Raw genomic sequence first — 19,575 nt, 5'->3', positions numbered from 1 at the left:
GGTTCCAAACGGCAGTAACGACGTCCCAGACAATGCCTGGACTGCGCCGTATCCATCCCAATACTGTCATGAATCGTTTAGGTCAGTACAGGATTCGACCACGACGCCCTGCCATACGTCCCATCCTGACACACCGTCATCGAGACAACCGTCTAAGATGGTGTCGAAATCATGTTCGCCAACCTCGAATATGGTGGAGAAATGTTGTCTTTACAGATGAATCGAGGTTCAACATTTCCCACAGTGACGGGCGCCAAAGTCTCTACAGGCGTTTGGGAGAACGTTATGCACGCATCTGTATTGTGGAGAGGAATCGTTTTGGAGGTGGCTCTGTGATGATTTGGGGTGGGATAACAGCACGGCACCGAACCCCTTTGGTGGTTGTTCAGGGCAATCACACCGGTGTTGGCCACAGAGATCAGATTCTGAGGCCTGTGGTCATTCCTGTCCTGCAACGTCATGGCCTGGGATTGACATTTCAACAGGACAACGCTCGTCCTCACACGGCTAGGGTCGCAATGGATTTCCTTCACCATGACAATGTCATGTTACTGCCATGGCCTGCAAATTCCCCAGATCTCTCCCCAATAGAGCATGTGTGGGATGAAATGGAGCGCCGTCTGCGTCATCTTCCACATCCGCCAGATAACGTCCGTGACTTGGCACAGGATTTGAGGAGGCTATGGCAGGCCATTCCCCAAGCCTCCAATGCCCATATGGTGGAGTCCATGCGTCGCCGATGCACTGTTGTGATTCACGCACAGGGTGGTCATACCCGTTATTGACATTTTGACTTTGTCGTTTGACCCCCTACTCCATTTTGATCTTCTGACGTCATCGCAACAGATGTTGTTCAGGTCCCGTTGACATTTTCTTATGGTCCGATCATTCAGCTGCTACAGCGTCTGCATCATTTTGTTCTTGCTGTGTTGTATTTCAATCCAGAATATATTTTCTCCATGCACAGTTTCTTTATGTGGCTAGTATATTATTTTGTGAAGTTTATGATATTCGTGTATAAGATAGATACGCGATTAGTTGCAAAGAACAATGAAGAACGAATCGTGGTTTATGTATAAGATATAAACCACCTCCACGGGCTATCCGTGAAAATAATGCAGTCCGGCAAAGGAAAAGCCCGCGTATATCCTATACATAAACCGACAGATATGAAGATGTTTTTTGTTTACAAGACATAACTTTAATTCTGAAATTTCAATTGTAGCACTCGAAGGTTCTCAGTCAAAAGCCCATAGCTCGAGAATCCCGTGGGCAGAGGAATTTTCGGAGAAAAGAACAACCTGTTGTAACAATGGTGATGCATCACTGGAGGTTTATAATTTGATGTAGTCCCACTGTAGAATAGATACCTCTTTATTATAATTAGGAACCTCGCTAAAGAGGTATCTCTTCTACAGTGGGACTACATCAAATTTCCAAACACAGTAGGTTTATCTCCTAAATAAACCACGCTTAGATGCGATCCAATATTGGCTACCAATAGAGTTTCTTTGGGATTGTGGTAAGTTTCTTTTCTTTCTTTTGAGTTTCTTTGTGGTAATCTTCGAAAATCATGAAAACAATGGAACAACCATTGTTTTCATGATTTTCGAAGATTACCACAGCCACGTGACGTGATCGAACGCATTGTCGCTAATAATTGAAGATTGCGTCGTTTTAACAACAAATTAACTCCATTTGGAATAAGGAAACTCCATTTTTCAAACTTATCGTTGAAAAAGACCACGGGTAATGTACAGCATAATTACTAAGGCTCAGAATTTACAAAATTTATTCACAAGACACATATAATCTCTCGTTGCTCGTAGGTTATTAATTTCTAAATCGAGTATTGACTGGCTTTAGATGCGAGTACAAAGTTGCAACAAAAGTCTATTTGCAGCACACGTCACAAACTTCAGGAGACTTAAAACAGAAGCTGTAATAAATCTATGTATTCTTCCGCATCCAGTCATCCAATGAATGTGTCATATGTTGATTATTTTCAGAAAGTCAAGTGTGCATCATCATATTATTCCTATTCGCAGTAATATAGGAGCGCCACCTGCAATCAGAATTTGTCGTATGACCCAGTCCGACTTAGCTGCCCCCATTTCCGATGTTTCCTCTGTCATCATTTGCTTCCAGCGTCTCCTCACGAGGTGGTACTCCAACGTCATATTAGGAAGGATATGTGCCTCATCTTCCACTCTGCCCATCTTTCTTCGATCGTCTTGTAAGCTGCACGAAGCATGTCCTTCTGACAATAAGTGACGGGGCCAACAGCTTACATATACTGAGTTATCTAGCAATAGTGACTGGTGTTTTTCCCTCCCACCTCTGGCATTCCATGTATACAGTGTGATTTTTTCTGAAACAGAAAGAGTGTTTATGGCATAATCTCAACACAAAGCAGTCATTTCTACATGTTTGAAATCACAATAATCAGTGACTTACCAAACATTAAATATCTGAAGGCAAAGTGCCTGAAGGCTCTCGACTTGTTAAAAGTCATTTCAAATTCCGAGTGAGGAGGGGATCAGACCACCCTCCTTCACGTGTACAGAGAGTTAATACGCTCCAAACTGGACTATGGTTCCATTGTCTATGGTGGAGCCTGCAAAAGCAATTTAGAAAAATTGGACACTGTACACCACCAAGGCCTATTACTCTTTCTTTCTGAGCTTTCTGGACCTCTCCCTTGGACAGTTTGTATGTGGAGGCCGGTGAACCTTCACTCGAACTGCGCCGCATTAAACTTTCACTGCAATATATCACTAAATTGCACTCAGATAAATCTTATCCAGCATACAATTGTGTGTTCCACCCTCATTATGAAAACCTGTTTCAAAATCTATCAAACCTGGTTCCACCACTTGGAATCAAAATTTAACCACACATCACTACAGCTAACATGGATTTAAATATTATTTCACCTCACCGTCTTCTGTCTTCTCCTCCCTGGCAGATGGTGAAGCCAGAAGCAGACCTCACTCTAACCAATCTAAAAAAGCCGGATACCAATCCTTTGGTATATCAACAATCATATAACCAATTACGCTCCAAATATAATTCTAACAGGTCCATTTTTACAGACGGGTCCAAGGATGGTGGCAAAGTTGCAAGTGCCACCGTCATTGGATCCAGAACTGTCTCCCTCAAGAATACCAGACACCAGTTCAATTTTTACTGCTGAGGCCAAAGCTTTCTTCACAGCTTTGACCTATATCAAACATCAAAACCAATAAAAAAAAATCATCATTTTCTCCGATTCAATATCATGCCTTCAGGCACTTAAAAGTATCTCCTCAAATCATCCTATAATCCTTGACATTTTAGAATTCTATAATGATCTTTCTACTGGCCAATGTGACATCGTCTTTTGCTGGTTACCAAGTCATGTAGGCATAACAGGTAACTCAAAAGCCGATACTGCAGCTAAAGCAGCTCTTGACAAACCGTTGTCTCCACTCTTTATCCCGTACAGTGATTTCAAACCAACCATCAAATCTTATACTCGGGATCTCATGCAAAAGAGGTGGGACACCCAAGTAGGAAGCAATAAACTACACGAATTGAAACCAACAATCGGTCATACCTTGGGTTGTCAGTCAAGACATGACGAGAGGTCGTTTTACGACGGTGTCGTATTGGCCACAGTCGGTTTACACACGAATATCTGCTTAAGACAGATGAGGACGAACCTCCTAAGTGTGTCCCTTGTGATGAAAGGTTCACCGTCAAGCATATATTGCTTGACTGTGTGGACTTTGCAATCGCAAGGGATTCACATTATCAAAGTGTAAATCTAAAAGATCTCTGTTCCCGTGTCAGCGGGCATCTCATCATAAATAACTTGAAAGAAATTGGTCTGCATAATAAATTTTAAATATGTATGTGAATAATTAAATGCTTGTTTTTAAATTTGATGTGATGCTATAAGCAACTGACATTATTAAAGGCTCTGTCCATCAATTGTCATCAATTGTTTTTTAATATGACATTGCTTAAATAACTAAATTGTGTATACATTAGCTTGGTCTCGTCGCTATATGGCTGAAATAATGCCGATGCGACGTTAAATTTTAACTCACTCACTCGCACTTGACACCCCAAGAGGTGCTACAGTAAAAAACCTGAGTCATCGTTTACTCTGTTAAATCGTTCATTTTGTTTGGACTTTCAGGTACCAGGAAGATTAAGATATTGAACATGGAACGCACATTAGTTCATAAATACAGGTATGTCTTGTTTTTGAATCTTTGCTGACGATGTGTCGATATTATATAAGACATAATATATGGTTGTTACATTTACCTTTGAAACGTAAATCCCAATCTGGCATGTTAAAAAAAGTAAAAAATCCTGATCCACCACCCAGGTAAATGACCAGATACCTCCGTAAAGTTTCTGGTCTCCAAAGAATTGTTTGACTCATTGGGGATCTGCCTGCACGGAGGACGCGGTACACAACCCAGCAACAGTTTTGTTTCAGTAAGGAATAGTGACCCGTGCTTTTTTGTTTATTCCAAAAGGTTGTCATATCAGTCAGTCAGGTCTAACTTTGTGGAGGGTATCTTAAACGTGTAGTCAGGATCCATGCCCTCTTCTTTGATGTCTCCCTGCAGGCTACTATTGCATTTATTTTCTTTCTTCTTAAACCCACATTTTGATTTCTTATCTTGTGGCCACCAGCTTACGTATACACCGTTACTCAGCACAACGATGCATGTCCGACCTGACTGACTCCAACGGGCATCCATATATAGATAACATGGTTACTGAAAAAAAACAAGGGTAAATGAACAATTACCACTTACTTGTATTCGAAGTATTAAAATGGCCTTGTAAAATTGATAAATCGTATTATTTCTCAGTTGGAAACTAGAAGAAGTAAAGTTTAATATCAGAACTTGAATTCATTAGTCTTTTGTATAGTCTTCCGCACATCATGTTATATACAACTACATGCTTTCGGTTTGACTTTCTTCAGATTAAAAAAAGATATTGCCTGAATTTTGTTTATTTCCCCTACCAAGTATCGAAACATATCCTAGTTGAAAAGAACTGATAAATAATGCAATGTGTGTTTTTCGACATATGAAATATACAGATACTCCATGTCTCGTTAAATATAAATTGATCTCAATGCTGCGCAATGAAATTAAATTTCTAAAGCAGGTAAAAAAGTGACCATTAGGGATTTGTGAATGTTTTTTTTGTTTTTTAAAGTAGCATGCAGCTATATCCCAGCTATATAACGGTGGTCTGTAAATAATCGAGTCTGGACCAGACAATTCAGTGAATGACATCATGAGCATCGACCTACGCAGTTTGGATACGATGACATGCATCAACCAAGTCAGCGTGCCTGACCACAAATCCCGTTAGTCGTCTCTTACGACAAGCATGGGTTTCTGAAGACCTATTGTAACCGCAATTTTAAACATAAAGGTAGCCAGAGACAACATGAAATGATGATTATTGTCAAATGTTTAAATAACAGTCGCAGTAATGCTACCTACTGACAGACCCGTGAAGATCCGAGGTAGAATAGGTCTTCAGCAACCCATGCTTTCCGTAAAAGGCGACTATGATTGTCGTAAAAGGCGACTAACGGGATCGGGTGGTCAGGCTCGCTGACTTGGTTGATACATGTCATCGATCCCAATTGCGTAAGTCGATGCTCGTGATATTAATCTCTGGATTGTTTGGTCCAGACTCGTTTATTTACAGACCGCCGACATATAGCTTGAATATTGCTGAGTGCGGCGTTAATCAACAAACAAACAAAACAAACATACTGACAGCTAGTCCATACAGTGGCTTTGGAGTCGCTTGATTCAGTATATCATTCTCAGTCTGCAGCATATTCACATTCACTGATTATTGTATGGCCTAATGGTGTTTGAAGACGATGATTTACTCCAACAATGACAACATCATAATATAAATTTCCTTCTTAAGATCAGCTTGTAAGGTAATGGTTCAACGATGTCTCCGTTTTAGCTGTATGAAGTGACATTTCAGTTTTTACAAAGCGATTATAAAAAGTGCGTTTCAGAAGGTTAGAGGTATAAGTCCACCGTTGGATTCTGGGTTGGAATCGGTCCCAATTAACCTATGCTGTCGTAAATGTCACGTTGGATCGAGTGGTAAAGCGCTGAAACTTTATTGCGTGCCATCATACCCAGACAGGGGTGGATCTTGTTCGAAATGTGAATAGCTGGACAGACGCTATTATTTTCAGAACATCATGATCACATTGATATCAATATACAATATATATGTGTACATGTTTGGAATCGATAATGTGAGAGATACAAAACATTATCATACGTAACTCTTCTTTAGTAACATTTCCCGAGTCTAGAAACATACATTGGCGTGACTGTTTTAATTCTGAGATATGTCCATATTTCAAGAACAGCATTGGTAAAATTGTATTCCATGTAATGACAGGTCTGTTTTAGTAACTGAGACAGAGAAAGACAAAGAAACTCCAAACGTTTTCATTCTAAGAAGACTACAGTTATTATGTTTTATTTTTTTTAATTTTCTTGCTTAGAAATATTCATTAAAGCATTAATGTGCAGTGAAGATTTTATATTTCAGTTTTTGAACTCTTCCAACAATTATCTTTCTTTTAAACTTCTTGTGACTTATCAAATAATATCAAGTTTTCTGTATATCACTTAATGTATTACACACAGTTTAATACAGTACAGTGTCTATACATGATTGATATTGTAGTACTCACACCATGATCTGAGTACATCTGAAATGAGGCGTCAAATTAAAGGACGATTAAGGTACAAGCAGCGGGAATGAAGACATGTACATCTCTAGCAAACTTAAATCACCATGTGTTGAATGTGGAAAACATACCTTGTGTCAGATTCGGATTGAAACATTTCTTGTTCTTCGGGAATAAGTAGGGATGACATTCTTTGTATTACTGAAACATATTTGACAGAAATAGTGTGAACCCCTGAAGTAGCACATAAGTCAATAGTCTAGGGAATGCAATTTATATTTCGACCATTAATATACTACAGTGAACTGCCCCTCACTCCACTCGGCCTGCGTCATTAAGATCTTTCTGGACTACCCCTCTCATTCACTCCAGTCTGAGCTGCCCCTCTCATTCACTCAAGAATGTGCTGCCCCCGCATTAAGTCCAGTCTGTGCTACCTCTCTCATTCACTCCAGTCTGTGCTACCTCTCTCATTCACTCCAGTCTGAGTTGCCCCTCTCATTCAATCCAATCTGTGCTGCCTCTCTCATTCACTACAATCTGTGCTACCCCTCTCATTCACTACAGTCTGTGCTGCCTCTCTCATTCACTCAAGTCTGTGCTGCCTCTCTCATTCACTTCAGTCTGTGCAGCCTCTCTCATTCACGGCACTCGTGAAGAGCAACCTCCTCGTGGTGAGTGCTGGGTAACGCTAATCGCTCTTCCCCCGTGTGGAACCGGGGTAGAATATTTCCACAGCACCCCATTGCTGGTCGTAAGAGGCGACCAAAGTGGGCAGCCCGTTTGCCGTGGGTTGCGTCCCTGTGTCGGCGGAGGACGGGAGTCTGGTAGTTGAGGGCACTGGTTCCTGGAACTGTGTTCCTTTGTCCAACACACTACTTCGACCCTTACTTCGCCTAGACGGGTGGTAAGATGGGCCCGGTCTTATCAATCGGCTGGTCATGCCAGGCCCTGTGCGTAATATTGTATATGCACACATGTGTTGTATTGTAATGTATATTTTGGTCTTGGCCATGCATACCTTGTGTATATTCTCAATTTTGGATTGTATAAATTGCCTAGAGTCTTACGCCAGAAGGCGGTGGCTCATGGGCCAATCTGGTACTTTCGACCTCTGTGTTCTGTATGTCTTCAATTTCTTGTCATGGGCCGGACCAGCCTGGCATTTTATTTGTTAGACAAATGCAGCTATTCATGTTGTTTTTACTGGAGTATACCACCTCTGTATCCCTGATGTTTGCATGTTGGAGATCCGGTGCAGGAAAACATCGCTCTGTGTAGCACTCCATGGTGGGTGGGGAGCAGGGGTGCTGAATAAATTACTTTCATCATGGCTCACAATCATTCTGGTTCCAACCGCAATGAAAAGAAGAGACGACTCGAAGCTGAGATTTTATCAACTGATGATGATGTCTCGATTTCACAAAATTCTAATTCTTGGGCACGTTTTATAGTTGTTGAATCGCGAAATCAACTACCCTTGAAAATTAATCCGTTTGCTATCTCTAAAGCCATTGCAGGTATTTGTGGTGACGTCAAGAATGTTTCACGCCTCCGGAGCGGTTCTCTTTTGGTAGAGTGTGCACGGAGACAGCAAGCTATCAATCTTTTGAAATGTACTACATTCGCAAACACTGAAGTTGCTGTCTCTGCGCACAGAACGTTAAACTCAAGTCGAGGCATCATCCGCGACAGAGCCCGTTGTCTGGCAGAAATGACAGAAGAGGAAATTCTTGATGAACTCAATGATCAACATGTCACGTCTGTGAAACGTTTCACTAGAAAGGATGGAGATAACATTGTCCCAACAAATACTTATTTGTTCACCTTTTCACTGTCGACCATACCACAATCTATAAAGGCAGGATATTTCAACATCGGAGTGGAGGTGTATGTCCCCAATCCACTCCGATGTTACAAGTGTCAGAAGTTTGGACACGGTTCCAAATCATGCGATCGGCCGATTGTTTGTCACCGTTGTGGTGCAAATCATGACGCCTCAGATTGTACAGCTGACCCCAAATGTGTGAATTGTAAGGGTAAACATGTTGCATCTTCAAAATCATGTCCTCTTTGGCAACATGAGAAAGATATCTTGACAGTCAAATGTCAAAACAACATTTCTTTTCAGGAAGCAAAAAAAGTCATTGCCAGCCGGTCACCTCCATCAGTACACACTTATGCTGCTGCTGTCTCTCGACCTTCTACCACAAGATCAATAGAATGTCAAACTGACTTGACATGGGCACACTCTGAACACCCTGTGCCTGTGGTTACAACATCAGAGAGTCAGACAGATGATTCAGATACTCAATCTTGTGGCATCTCTCCAGCATCTCAGGTTGTGACTCAGACTATGGCCCAACCTAAACCGACTCCTGAATTAGCAGCAACTAACAAACCATCGACTGAAATGCCCAAAATACAAAAGAAGAAACAAAACAAGAAAATTACTACTAAGATCCCTACTGTCACTGAAACATCTGTTGATGTTCAGAATTTCTTTGATCCTCTCGATATGGATGTTACTCCATCTACTATGAGTGATGACTCTTCTGTACGTTCACGTGAGCGTTCTCCTATAGAACCGCCATGAACCATTCAAATATTTTTCAATGGAATTGCAGAGGACTTAGGCATAATTTTAACGAGCTGCAATTATTAACAACAGATTTACGTCCATCAGCAATTTCTTTACAAGAGACGTACTTAAAAAATACAGATAAATTTGAATTAAGGCAGTATAGTTCCTATCATTCTTTTTCTCCTCCGGGAGATAAAGCTACTGGAGGTGCTTCTATGTTGGTGCGGCGGGGCGTTGTTCACAGTCCTGTTCCGCTTGACACGAATTTGCAAGCAGTTGCAGTTAGACTTACACTGCATATTGCCTTCACACTTTGCTCCTTATACATTCCTCCATCTTCAAATCTTCAGCGTAATGATCTACAAAAACTGTACGACCAGCTCCCAAAGCCCTGTCTCATCATGGGTGATCTAAATGGTCATAATCCTTTATGGGGAGGTTCTATCATTAATCAAAAGGGTAAAGTCATTGAGGATTTTGTTTCTGATAATGACCTCTGCATCTTTAACGATGACTCGGACACCTACTTACACCCTGCAACTGGTACGTATTCATCATTAGATCTGTCTTTGACGGATTCAGTTTTGTTGAATGAATTCTCATGGTCCGTCCATGATGACCTATGTGGGAGTGACCATTTCCCCACGGTGCTTAAACCAATTAATCCCGCTGATGATCCACCTTCACCTCGATGGAATTTTGTGAAGGCTGATTGGCTTTTATTTCAATCTTTATGCAAAGATAAATTACTACCTACGTCTTTTCAGAATGTTACTGACCCGATTCAGTTGTTCTCAGATCTACTGAATGAAATTGCTGATGAATCAATACCTAAGTCCTCGATCAACCCACGTGTTCGTAAACCGTGGTTTGATGACACTTGCAAACACGCTAGGAAATGTCGTAAGAAGGCGGAGAAATATTTCCGTAAACATCCCACTGTCCATAACTTGAACATCGTCAAAATTTCAAATGCTAAGGCGAGACGTCTATTCAAACAAAATAAACGTCAATCCTGGCAGACTTATGTCTCCAAAATTAACTCCCGTACCCCTATGTCCAAGGTATGGAACATGATCAAAAAGATCAAAGGCAAGGGATCAAATTCTACAGTTAACCATCTGAAGGATGGCGATACTTTGTTAACTGATAAATCTGCCATTGCCAATAGCATTGGTGAAACTTTATCTCATCATTCTTCTTCAACTAATTACGCTCCTGAATTTCAAAAATATCAGCTCCAACAGGAGAAGAAAAAAGTAAATTTTACATCTGATAATGGTGAAGATTACAATGAGGTATTTTCACTACATGAGCTTTATACTGCCTTAGGGCAAGCTCATGATACAGCAGCAGGCGCTGATAATATTCATTATCAGCTGCTGAAACACTTGCCCGAATCATGCCTTGAAACTATGTTAAATATATTCGATGATATTTGGACATCTGGGACGTTTCCACCTTCATGGCATAATGCCATTGTTATACCAATACCCAAACCTGGGCGGGATCATTCTGATCCATCAAGTTACAGACCTATCTCACTAACTAGCTGTGTTTGTAAAACGATGGAACGCATGGTAAATAATCGATTAGTGTGGTACTTGGAAACAAATAATCTTCTTACCAATATACAGTGTGGTTTCCGGAAGAACAGAAGTACTATCGATCATTTAGTGCGTTTAGAATCGTTCATTAAAAATTCCATTGTAAATAGACAACATGCTGTATCGATCTTTTTCGATTTAGAAAAAGCTTACGATACAACATGGAAACATGGTATTTTAAAAGATCTTCATGATTTTGGATTAAGAGGCCGTCTGCCTCATTTTATATCCCAGTTTTTAACAGACAGGCAATTTCAAGTCCGAGTGGGTACAACCCTGTCTGATCATTATAATCAGGATCAGGGTGTCCCACAAGGCAGTATTTTGTCTGTCACCTTGTTTAGTATTAAAATTAATAGTCTGTCCAAGGTTTTAAGTAATTCAGTGGATGGATCACTGTTCGTGGATGATTTTAATGCATCTTGTTGTGGTAAAAATATGCATACCATAGAGAGGCAGTTACAAATCTGTCTCAATAAAATTCATAAGTGGTCTCTAGAAAACGGGTTCAAATTTTCTATGTCTAAAACTAACTGTATACACTTCTGCAGAAAATATAAGCCGCATAAAGACCCTGAATTATTTTTGAATGGCACCCCTATCAAAGTTGTAAAGGAGGCCAAATTCTTGGGACTCATCTTTGATAGCCATTTAACTTTCTTACCACACATTCAATCACTTAAAGCTAAATGCCTGAAGGCGCTTGATTTATTGAAAGTTGTATCCAATTCCAAGTGGGGAGGGGATCAGACAACCCTCCTACACTTATACAGGTCACTGATCCGTTCAAAACTTGATTACGGCTCCATCGTCTATGGTGGAGCCTGTAAAAGTAATTTAAAAAAACTTGATACTATCCATCACCAAGGACTGAGGCTTTGCCTTGGAGCCTTTCGCACTTCTCCTATTCCAAGTCTGTCTGTTGAGGCGGATGAGCCTTCTCTTAAACAACGACGTCTGAAACTATCATTACAATACATCACTAAATTATATTCTAATCAGTCAAATCCAGCCTTTAATTGCGTATTTAATCCTCTTTACGAAGATATTTACAATAAGAAAACATCTCTTGTTCCACCACTAGGAATAAGAATTAAATCAGTCGTTTCTGCTGCGAACATTACCTTTCAGGATATAGCTCCCACAAAACTTTTTTCATCACCACCTTGGCAGATGGTAAGACCAACTGTAGACCTCACATTAACAAAACTTAAGAAATCTGATACAAATCCACTTATTTATAAACAAGAATACAATCAATTACGACACACTTATGACACATATAAATCTATATTTACAGATGGATCCAAGGATGGTGGCGCAGTTGCTAGTGCCACCGTCATTGGATCCAAAACAGTATCTTCACGTTTACCCGATAATAGTTCCATATTCACAGCAGAAGCGCACGCAATTTTAACAGCACTACAATATATCAAGAAGAAATCAAAATATAAAGACTTCATTATTTTTTCAGATTCACTTTCGTGCCTTCAGGCTATTAAAAATATGTCATGTAAACATCCATTTTTAATTGAAATTCTTGAGTTATTTAATGATCTTGCGACTGGCCAATATGACATCGTTTTTTGTTGGTTACCAAGCCATGTTGGGATTGTTGGTAACACACTGGCTGATGCTGCCGCAAAAGCAGCACTCGACAAATCTGTGACACCACTTCTTTTACCATACAGTGATTATAAACCTGTCATTAGATCTTACATCAGAGATCTAATGCAGAAGAAGTGGGACACCCAAGTTGGTATAAATAAATTACATGCAATAAAAGCGAATATCGGTTATACCTACTTGGGTTGTCAGTCCAGATTTGAAGAGGTCATTTTAAGACGATGTCGTATTGGCCATTCACGTTATACTCATGAATATATTTTAAAAGGTGAAGATCCTCCATTCTGCGTCCCTTGTGATGAAAGAATCACGGTCAAGCATGTCCTGCTTGACTGCATTGATTTTTCCATCACAAGGGATAAATATTTCAAGGTATCATGTATCAAGGATCTTTTTTATCAGGTAAGTAGTCATTTAATTATTGGTTTTTTAAAGGAAATCGAATTACTGCACAAATTTTGAATGTTATAGTTTGTAATTAAATAAATAACTTTTATAATTGGTAGAATTATTCAGTAACTGAGATCGTTAGTGGCTATATCCTCGAAGGGGGTTAAAGTAGTGTAAAATTATTGTCCCCCTGAGAGGGTATGTAAGACCACGTCTTTCAAAGTATGTTTATTTCTGCTCGTTTTTAGACGTAGTATATATGTTCATTTATTCTGGCTAGTTTTGTCATTAATCGCCAACAGCGGAAGGGATGATGTAAATCCGGCTGGGGTCCATGCAGGTAGCAAAAGTACTGTAAGTCCCCATGGACCCTAGCATGGTGATCTACCTTCAGCTGCTGGCGATCTATAGCCCTTTTTTATATTGTACCGTTATATATAGTGATATCTTTTATAGTTGTATGCTAGTTTTAAATATTAATCTGTGATATTCTAGTAATTTAACTGTCCATCGTTGACAGCTTTTTATGTTGTATACATTTATGTATTATTAATGTACTTCTCGTCACGATATGGCTGAAATACTGCCGATGTGACGTTAAATCTTAACTCACTCACTCACTCTCTGATTCACAACAGCCTGTGCTGCCCCTCTCATTCAATCCAGTCTGTGCTGCCTCTCCTATTCACTACAATCTCTGCTGCCTCTCTTATTCACCACAATCTGTGCTGCCTCTCTCATTCACTACAGCCTGTGCTGCCTCTCTTATTCACTTCAATCTGTGCTGCCCCTCTCATGCAATTCAGTCTGTGCTGCCTCTCCTATTCACTACAATCTCTGCTGCCTCTCTTATTCACCACAATCTGTGCTGCCTCTCTCATTCAATACAGCCTGTGCTGCCCCTCTCATTCACGCAGGTCTGTGCTGCCTCTCTCATTCACTCCAATCTGTGCTGCATCTCTCATTCACTTCAGTCTGTGCTTCCTCTCTCATTCACTCCAGTCTGTGCTGCCTCTCTCATTCACTTCAGTCTGTGCTGCCGCTCTAATTCACATAAAACTGTGCTGCCTCTCTCATTCACTACAACCTATTGCTTCTATAATTCACTACAGCCTGTGCTGCCTCTCTTATTCACCACAATCTGTGATGCCCTTCTCATTCACTACAACCTATTGCTTCTATAATTCACTACAGCCTGTGCTGCCGCTTTCATTCAATGCAATCTGTGCTGCCGCTCTAATTCAATCAAGTTTGTGCTGCCCCTCCCATTCACTACAGCCTGTGCTGCCTCTCCTATTCACTTCAATCTGTGCTGCCTCTCTCATTCACTCCAATCTGTGCTGCCCCTCTCATTCACTACAGTCTGTGCTGCCACTCCCATTCAGTACAGTCTGTGCTGCCCCTCTCATTCACTTCAGTCTGTGCTGCCGCTCTAATTCACATAAAACTGTGCTGCCTCTCTCATTCACTACAGCCTGTGCTACCTCTGTCATTCACTACAGCCTGTGCTGCCTCTCTCATTCACTCCAGTCTGTGCTTCTTCTCTCATTCACTTCAGTCTGTTTCAGCTCTCATTCACTTCAGTCTGTGCTTCCTCTCTTATTCACTTCAGTCTGTGCTTCCTCTCTCATTCACTTCAGTCTGTGCTGCCGCTCTAATTCACATAAAACTGTGCTGCCTCTCCCATTCACTACAGCCTGTGCTGCCTCTGTCATTCACAACAGCCTGTGCTGCCCCTCTCATTCACTCAGGTCTGTGCTGCCTCTCTCATTCACTCAAAACTGTGCTGCCTCTCTCATTTACTACAGCCTATTGCTTCTATAATTCACTACAGTCTGTGCTGCCTCTCTCATTCACAACAGCCTGTGCTGCCTCTCCTATTCACTCCAATCTGTGCTGCCCCTCTCATTCACTACAGTCTGTGCTGCCACTCCCATTCAGTACAGTCTGTGCTGCCCCTCTCATTCACTTCAGTCTTTGCTGCCGCTCTAATTCACATAAAACTGTGCTGCCTCTCTCATTCACTACAGCCTGTGCTGCCTCTGTCATTCACAACAGCCTGTGCTGCCTCTCTCATTCACTTTAGTCTGTGCTGCCTCTCACATTCACATAACACTGTGCTGCCTCTCTCATTTACTACAGCCTATTGCTTCTATAATTCACTACAGTCTGTGCTGCCTCTCTCATTCAGTACGGTCTGTGCTGCCCCTCTCATTCACTTCAGTGTTTGCTGCCGCTCTAATTCACATAAAACTGTGCTGCCTCTCTCATTCACTACAGTCTGTGCTGCCACTCCCATTCAGTACAGTCTGTGCTGCCCCTCTCATTCACTTCAGTCTTTGCTGCCGCTCTAATTCACATAAAACTGTGCTGCCTCTCTCATTCACTACAGCCTGTGCTGCCTCTGTCATTCACTACAGCCTCTGCTGCCTCTCTCATTCACTCCAGTCTGTGCTTCCTCTCTCATTCACTTCAGTCTGTGCTTCTTCTCTCATTCACTTCAGTCTGTTTCCTCCCTCATTCACTTCAGTCTGTGCTTCCTCTCTTATTTACTTCAGTCGGTGCTTCCTCTCTCATTCACTTCAGTCTGTGCTGCCGCTCTAATTCACATAAAACTGTGCTGCCTCTCTCATTCACTACAGCCTGTGCTGCCTCTCTCATTCACAACAGCCTGTGCTGCCTCTCTCATTCACTTTAGTCTGTGCTGCCTCTCACATTCACATAACACTGTGCTGCCTCTCTCATTTACTACAGCCTATTGCTTCTATAATTCACTACAGTCTGTGCTGCCTCTCTCATTCACAACAGCCTGTGCTGCCCCTCTCATTCACTACAGCCTGTGCTGCCTCTCCTATTCACTTGAATCTGTTCTGCCCCTCTCATTCAATCCAGTCTGTGCTGCCTCTCCTATTCACTACAATCTCTGCTGCCTCTCTTATTCACCACAATCTGTGCTGCCTCTCTCATTCACTACAGCCTATGCTGCCTCTCTCATTCACTACAGCCTGTGCTGCCTCTCTTATTCACTTCAATCTGTGCTGCCCCTCTCATTCAATCCAGTCTGTCGAGCCTCTCTTATTCACTATTCTGTGTTGTCTCTCTCATTTACTAAAGTATGTGCTGCCTTCCTCATTCACTTCGATCTATGCTCCCTCTCTGATTTACTGAAACCTGCGATGCCCTTCACTCCAATCCAGTCTACTCTGCCCCTTTCGTTTACTCCATTGTGCTGCCCCTCTCATACATTCCCTCTCTACTGTCATTACATGTACTCCGCTCCAGTCTGTGCTGCCCTCCATTTCACTCCATTCTGTACTGCCCCCCTCATTCACTATACAGTACACAACATCTCTCATTCACTCCTCTCTGTGCTGCTCCTCTCATTCACACCAGTCTATGCTGCCTCTCCTGTTCTGTCCCATCAAGCCTTATTCCACTACTCACCTTGTTTTCGGACCTCCTCCTCCTCTTCCTGCAGACCTCGAAAAGATGAGACCTCGAATCTACTTGTTTCACTTTCGTTTCAATACTCGTGTAAACCACCAACTCGTTTTCCTTTCGGTTTGAAAAAGTGATGTTTTTTCTAATTTTAGTAATTTTATATAACTTATAAACAAAGACTATGTAGGCAGACACGAATACAGTGAGTATGTATTTGCTATCGATGTGACATCCTGTCGAGTTATCACAAAGTTCGCACATGGAAGGAAAGCCCCCTCTCTCTCACGGATATTATATGAGAGCGTATTTACGGACTAACAAAAACTCTTCAACCAGCCAGATGAAAATGTCTCACATCACTAACCCGGCTTTGTGTTTCTATGGACGAGGGGCCGTGATGCATAGACAAGCTAAATGTTGCCTTAAATTACAATAGAAGTTCGTGTGTGTGTGTGTGTAACGGGGGCGTGTGTATGATATATACAGTTTGTGTCTGAGTGTAACAGGGGCGTGTGTATCATATATCCAGGCTGTGTATCATATACTCAGTATACAGGTTGTGTCTCAGTGTAACGGGGGCGTGTGTATGATATATACAGACTGTCTGAGTGTAACGGAGTCGTGTGTATGATATATACAGACTGTGTCTGAGTGTAACAGGGGCGTGTGTATGATACATACAGACTGTGTCTGAGTGTAAAGGGGCGATACAGGCTGTGTCTGAGTGTAACGGGGGAGTGTTTTTGATATATACAGACTATGTCTGAGTGTAACTGAGTCGTGTGTATGATATATACATGCCGTGTCTGAGTGTAACGGGGACGTGTGTATGATATATACAGACTGTGTCTGAGTGTAACAGGGGCATGTGTATGATAATTACAGGCTGTGTCTGAGTGTAACAGGGGCGTGTTTGTGATATATACAGACTGTGTCTGAGTGTAACGGGGCCGTGTGTATGATATAAACAGTTTGTGTCTGAGTGTAACATAGGTGTGTGTATGATAAATTCTCTCATTGTGTCTGAGTGTAATGGGGGCGTGTGTATGCTATATACAAGCTATGTCTGAGTGTAAAGAGGGCGTGTGTATGATATAAACAGTTTGTGTCTGAGTGTAACAGGGGCGTGTGTATGATATATACAGTTTATGTCTGAGTGTAACAGGGGGTTGCGTATGATATATACAGACTGTGTCTGAGTGTAACGGGGGCGTGTGTATGATATGTACAGGCTATGTCTGAGTGTAACAGGGGCATGTGTATGATATATACAGACTGTGTCTGAGTGTAAAGGGGGAGCGTGTATGACATACATGTATACAGACTGTGTCTGAGTGTAACGGGGACATGTGTATCATATATACAGACTGTGTCTGAGTGTAAAGAGGGGTTGCGTATGATATATACAGACTGTGTCTGAGTGTAACAGGGGCGTGTATATGATATATACAGTTTATGTCTGAGTGTAACAGGGGGCTGCGTATGATCTATACAGACTGTGTCTGAGTGTAACGGGGGCGTGTGTATGATATGTACAGGCTATGTCTGAGTGTAACGGGGGCGTGTGTATGATATATACAGACTGTGTCTGAGTGTAAAGGGGGAGCGTTTATGACATACATGTATACAGACTGTGTCTGAGTGTAACGGGGACATGTGTATCATATATACAGACTGTGTCTGAGTGTAAAGAGGGGTTGCGTATGATATATACAGACTGTGTCTGAGTGTAACAGGGGCGTGTATATGATATATACAGTTTATGTCTGAGTGTAACAGGGGGCTGCGTATGATCTATACAGACTGTGTCTGAGTGTAACGGGGGCGTGTGTATGATATGTACAGGCTATGTCTGAGTGTAACGGGGGCGTGTGTATGATATATACAGTTTGTGTCTGAGTGTTATTTCGTGATATTCACAGGCATTTATGTTTGCGGGCCTAGTTAGACAGATTCCCAGATGGATATTTAGTTTGAGCTCAACAACTCTGGATTAGCTTTGAGGGGAGTGCGTTGTGAATGTTTTGAAAGCGTGCCAGGTATCGTGGCATATGCAGAGATAACGATTTCACTCTCGTTTTACAAGAACGCAGCGATTCCTGAGGAACTGGGTTTGCAGGAGGTTTTCATTTTATATGGTGGTCATTTAAGCTGCACACACACAATGTAGCCAATGTGCTGGAGTAGACACTGACGCAGCCAGAAACATCACGCGATGCATATCAGTATTAGTGTTGTAAGAGCTTGGTAAGATAATAAGCATTATCATCGTCATCGTCCATTGTCATCGTTATTCTCTCATACACCTGACACGATCAATCCAATCCCAGTCCCATCATATTATTCAACAAATACAAGCGACAAAACAATTACCATAGATAAAATAAATCTCTGCTGAATGAATTTTACGATTCCGATTCAATCACAAGCATGTGGTCAGCAATCACTATCAATTAGTGACGATACCAGGTGTTCACAAAAATGTAAGCTTATCCTGTCTCGCCGTGGCACCGTCCCAAACGCACGCAAAGGCAAGCATATTGGTCAACTGAACAAACATGGGCACATATGGTACACGTCGAGGTATGACGTCAAAGTCGTATAGACTTGCGCCAATTCATAGTGCTTTCCGCCACACATACTTTGCATATTGCAGAAACCTATAAATACCTAAAACTATATAAGGATGCCTAGTAACATAGCTATACACACACATGGACACACACACACACACACACGCACACACGGACACACACACACACACACACACGCGCGCGCAAAGTATACATTATGGTCTCATTAAACGTATTGTTTGATGGTGCTGCCCTCATTGTTGGCCTTCCGATTCAATGATTTGCACTAACTATCTGCTGTGCACGTTCGCACAGCAGGATAATCAATAGTTTGTCAGTGAACAATCGTAACAGTACTAGTGAATTTGTAATAGAAAATTTAGAAAATACAATTACTTGAACTAACTATACAGTGTATGGGACATGTAACGAGTACACACACACATTTGAGCATATTAGTGAGTCGTAGACATTATCATGTGCATTAAAAGAAATTTCACTGTTGAGAAAACTGTCAGAATAGCTCGTCCCTAAAGGTTGAGTTAGTGATTTTGTAAGGATTTCTATAACTAAGAAATAATTTACGAAATATTAATA

General features: G+C 41.5%; 1 protein-coding gene and 1 long non-coding RNA gene across 5 annotated transcripts in view; one reads left to right on the top strand and one right to left on the bottom strand.

Moving 5' to 3' along the window:
- Window positions 1-19,575, top strand: part of LOC124151583 (caspase a-like) — a 43,652-nt gene that overhangs the window by 17,261 nt on the left and 6,816 nt on the right. For 2 of the 4 annotated variants that reach the window (XM_048394474.1, XM_048394469.1), the window contains exon 1: window positions 3,887-4,241. The exons of the other annotated variants lie outside the window; for them this stretch is intronic. In XM_048394474.1, the coding sequence (XP_048250431.1) occupies window positions 4,213-4,241 (29 nt within the window). In that variant the 5' untranslated portion in view covers window positions 3,887-4,212. Of the gene's footprint in view, window positions 1-3,886; window positions 4,242-19,575 lie in introns of those variants that run through there. 4 annotated transcript variants of the gene reach the window in all.
- Window positions 1,776-16,775, bottom strand: LOC125378641. The gene is made up of 4 exons (XR_007220440.1): window positions 16,409-16,775; window positions 6,889-6,958; window positions 4,318-4,781; window positions 1,776-2,371 (listed from the first exon to the last, which is right to left on the bottom strand). It is a non-coding gene; the product is annotated as an uncharacterized LOC125378641 (long non-coding RNA).

The sequence above is a fragment of the Haliotis rufescens genome, unplaced genomic scaffold, assembly GCF_023055435.1.
Source record: "Haliotis rufescens isolate VD_foot unplaced genomic scaffold, xgHalRufe1.0.p SCAF_13, whole genome shotgun sequence".
Taxonomy (NCBI): Eukaryota; Metazoa; Mollusca; class Gastropoda; order Lepetellida; family Haliotidae; genus Haliotis; species Haliotis rufescens.
Note: the sequence above shows the minus strand (reverse complement) of the source record. Positions and strands in the feature narration are given on the sequence as shown.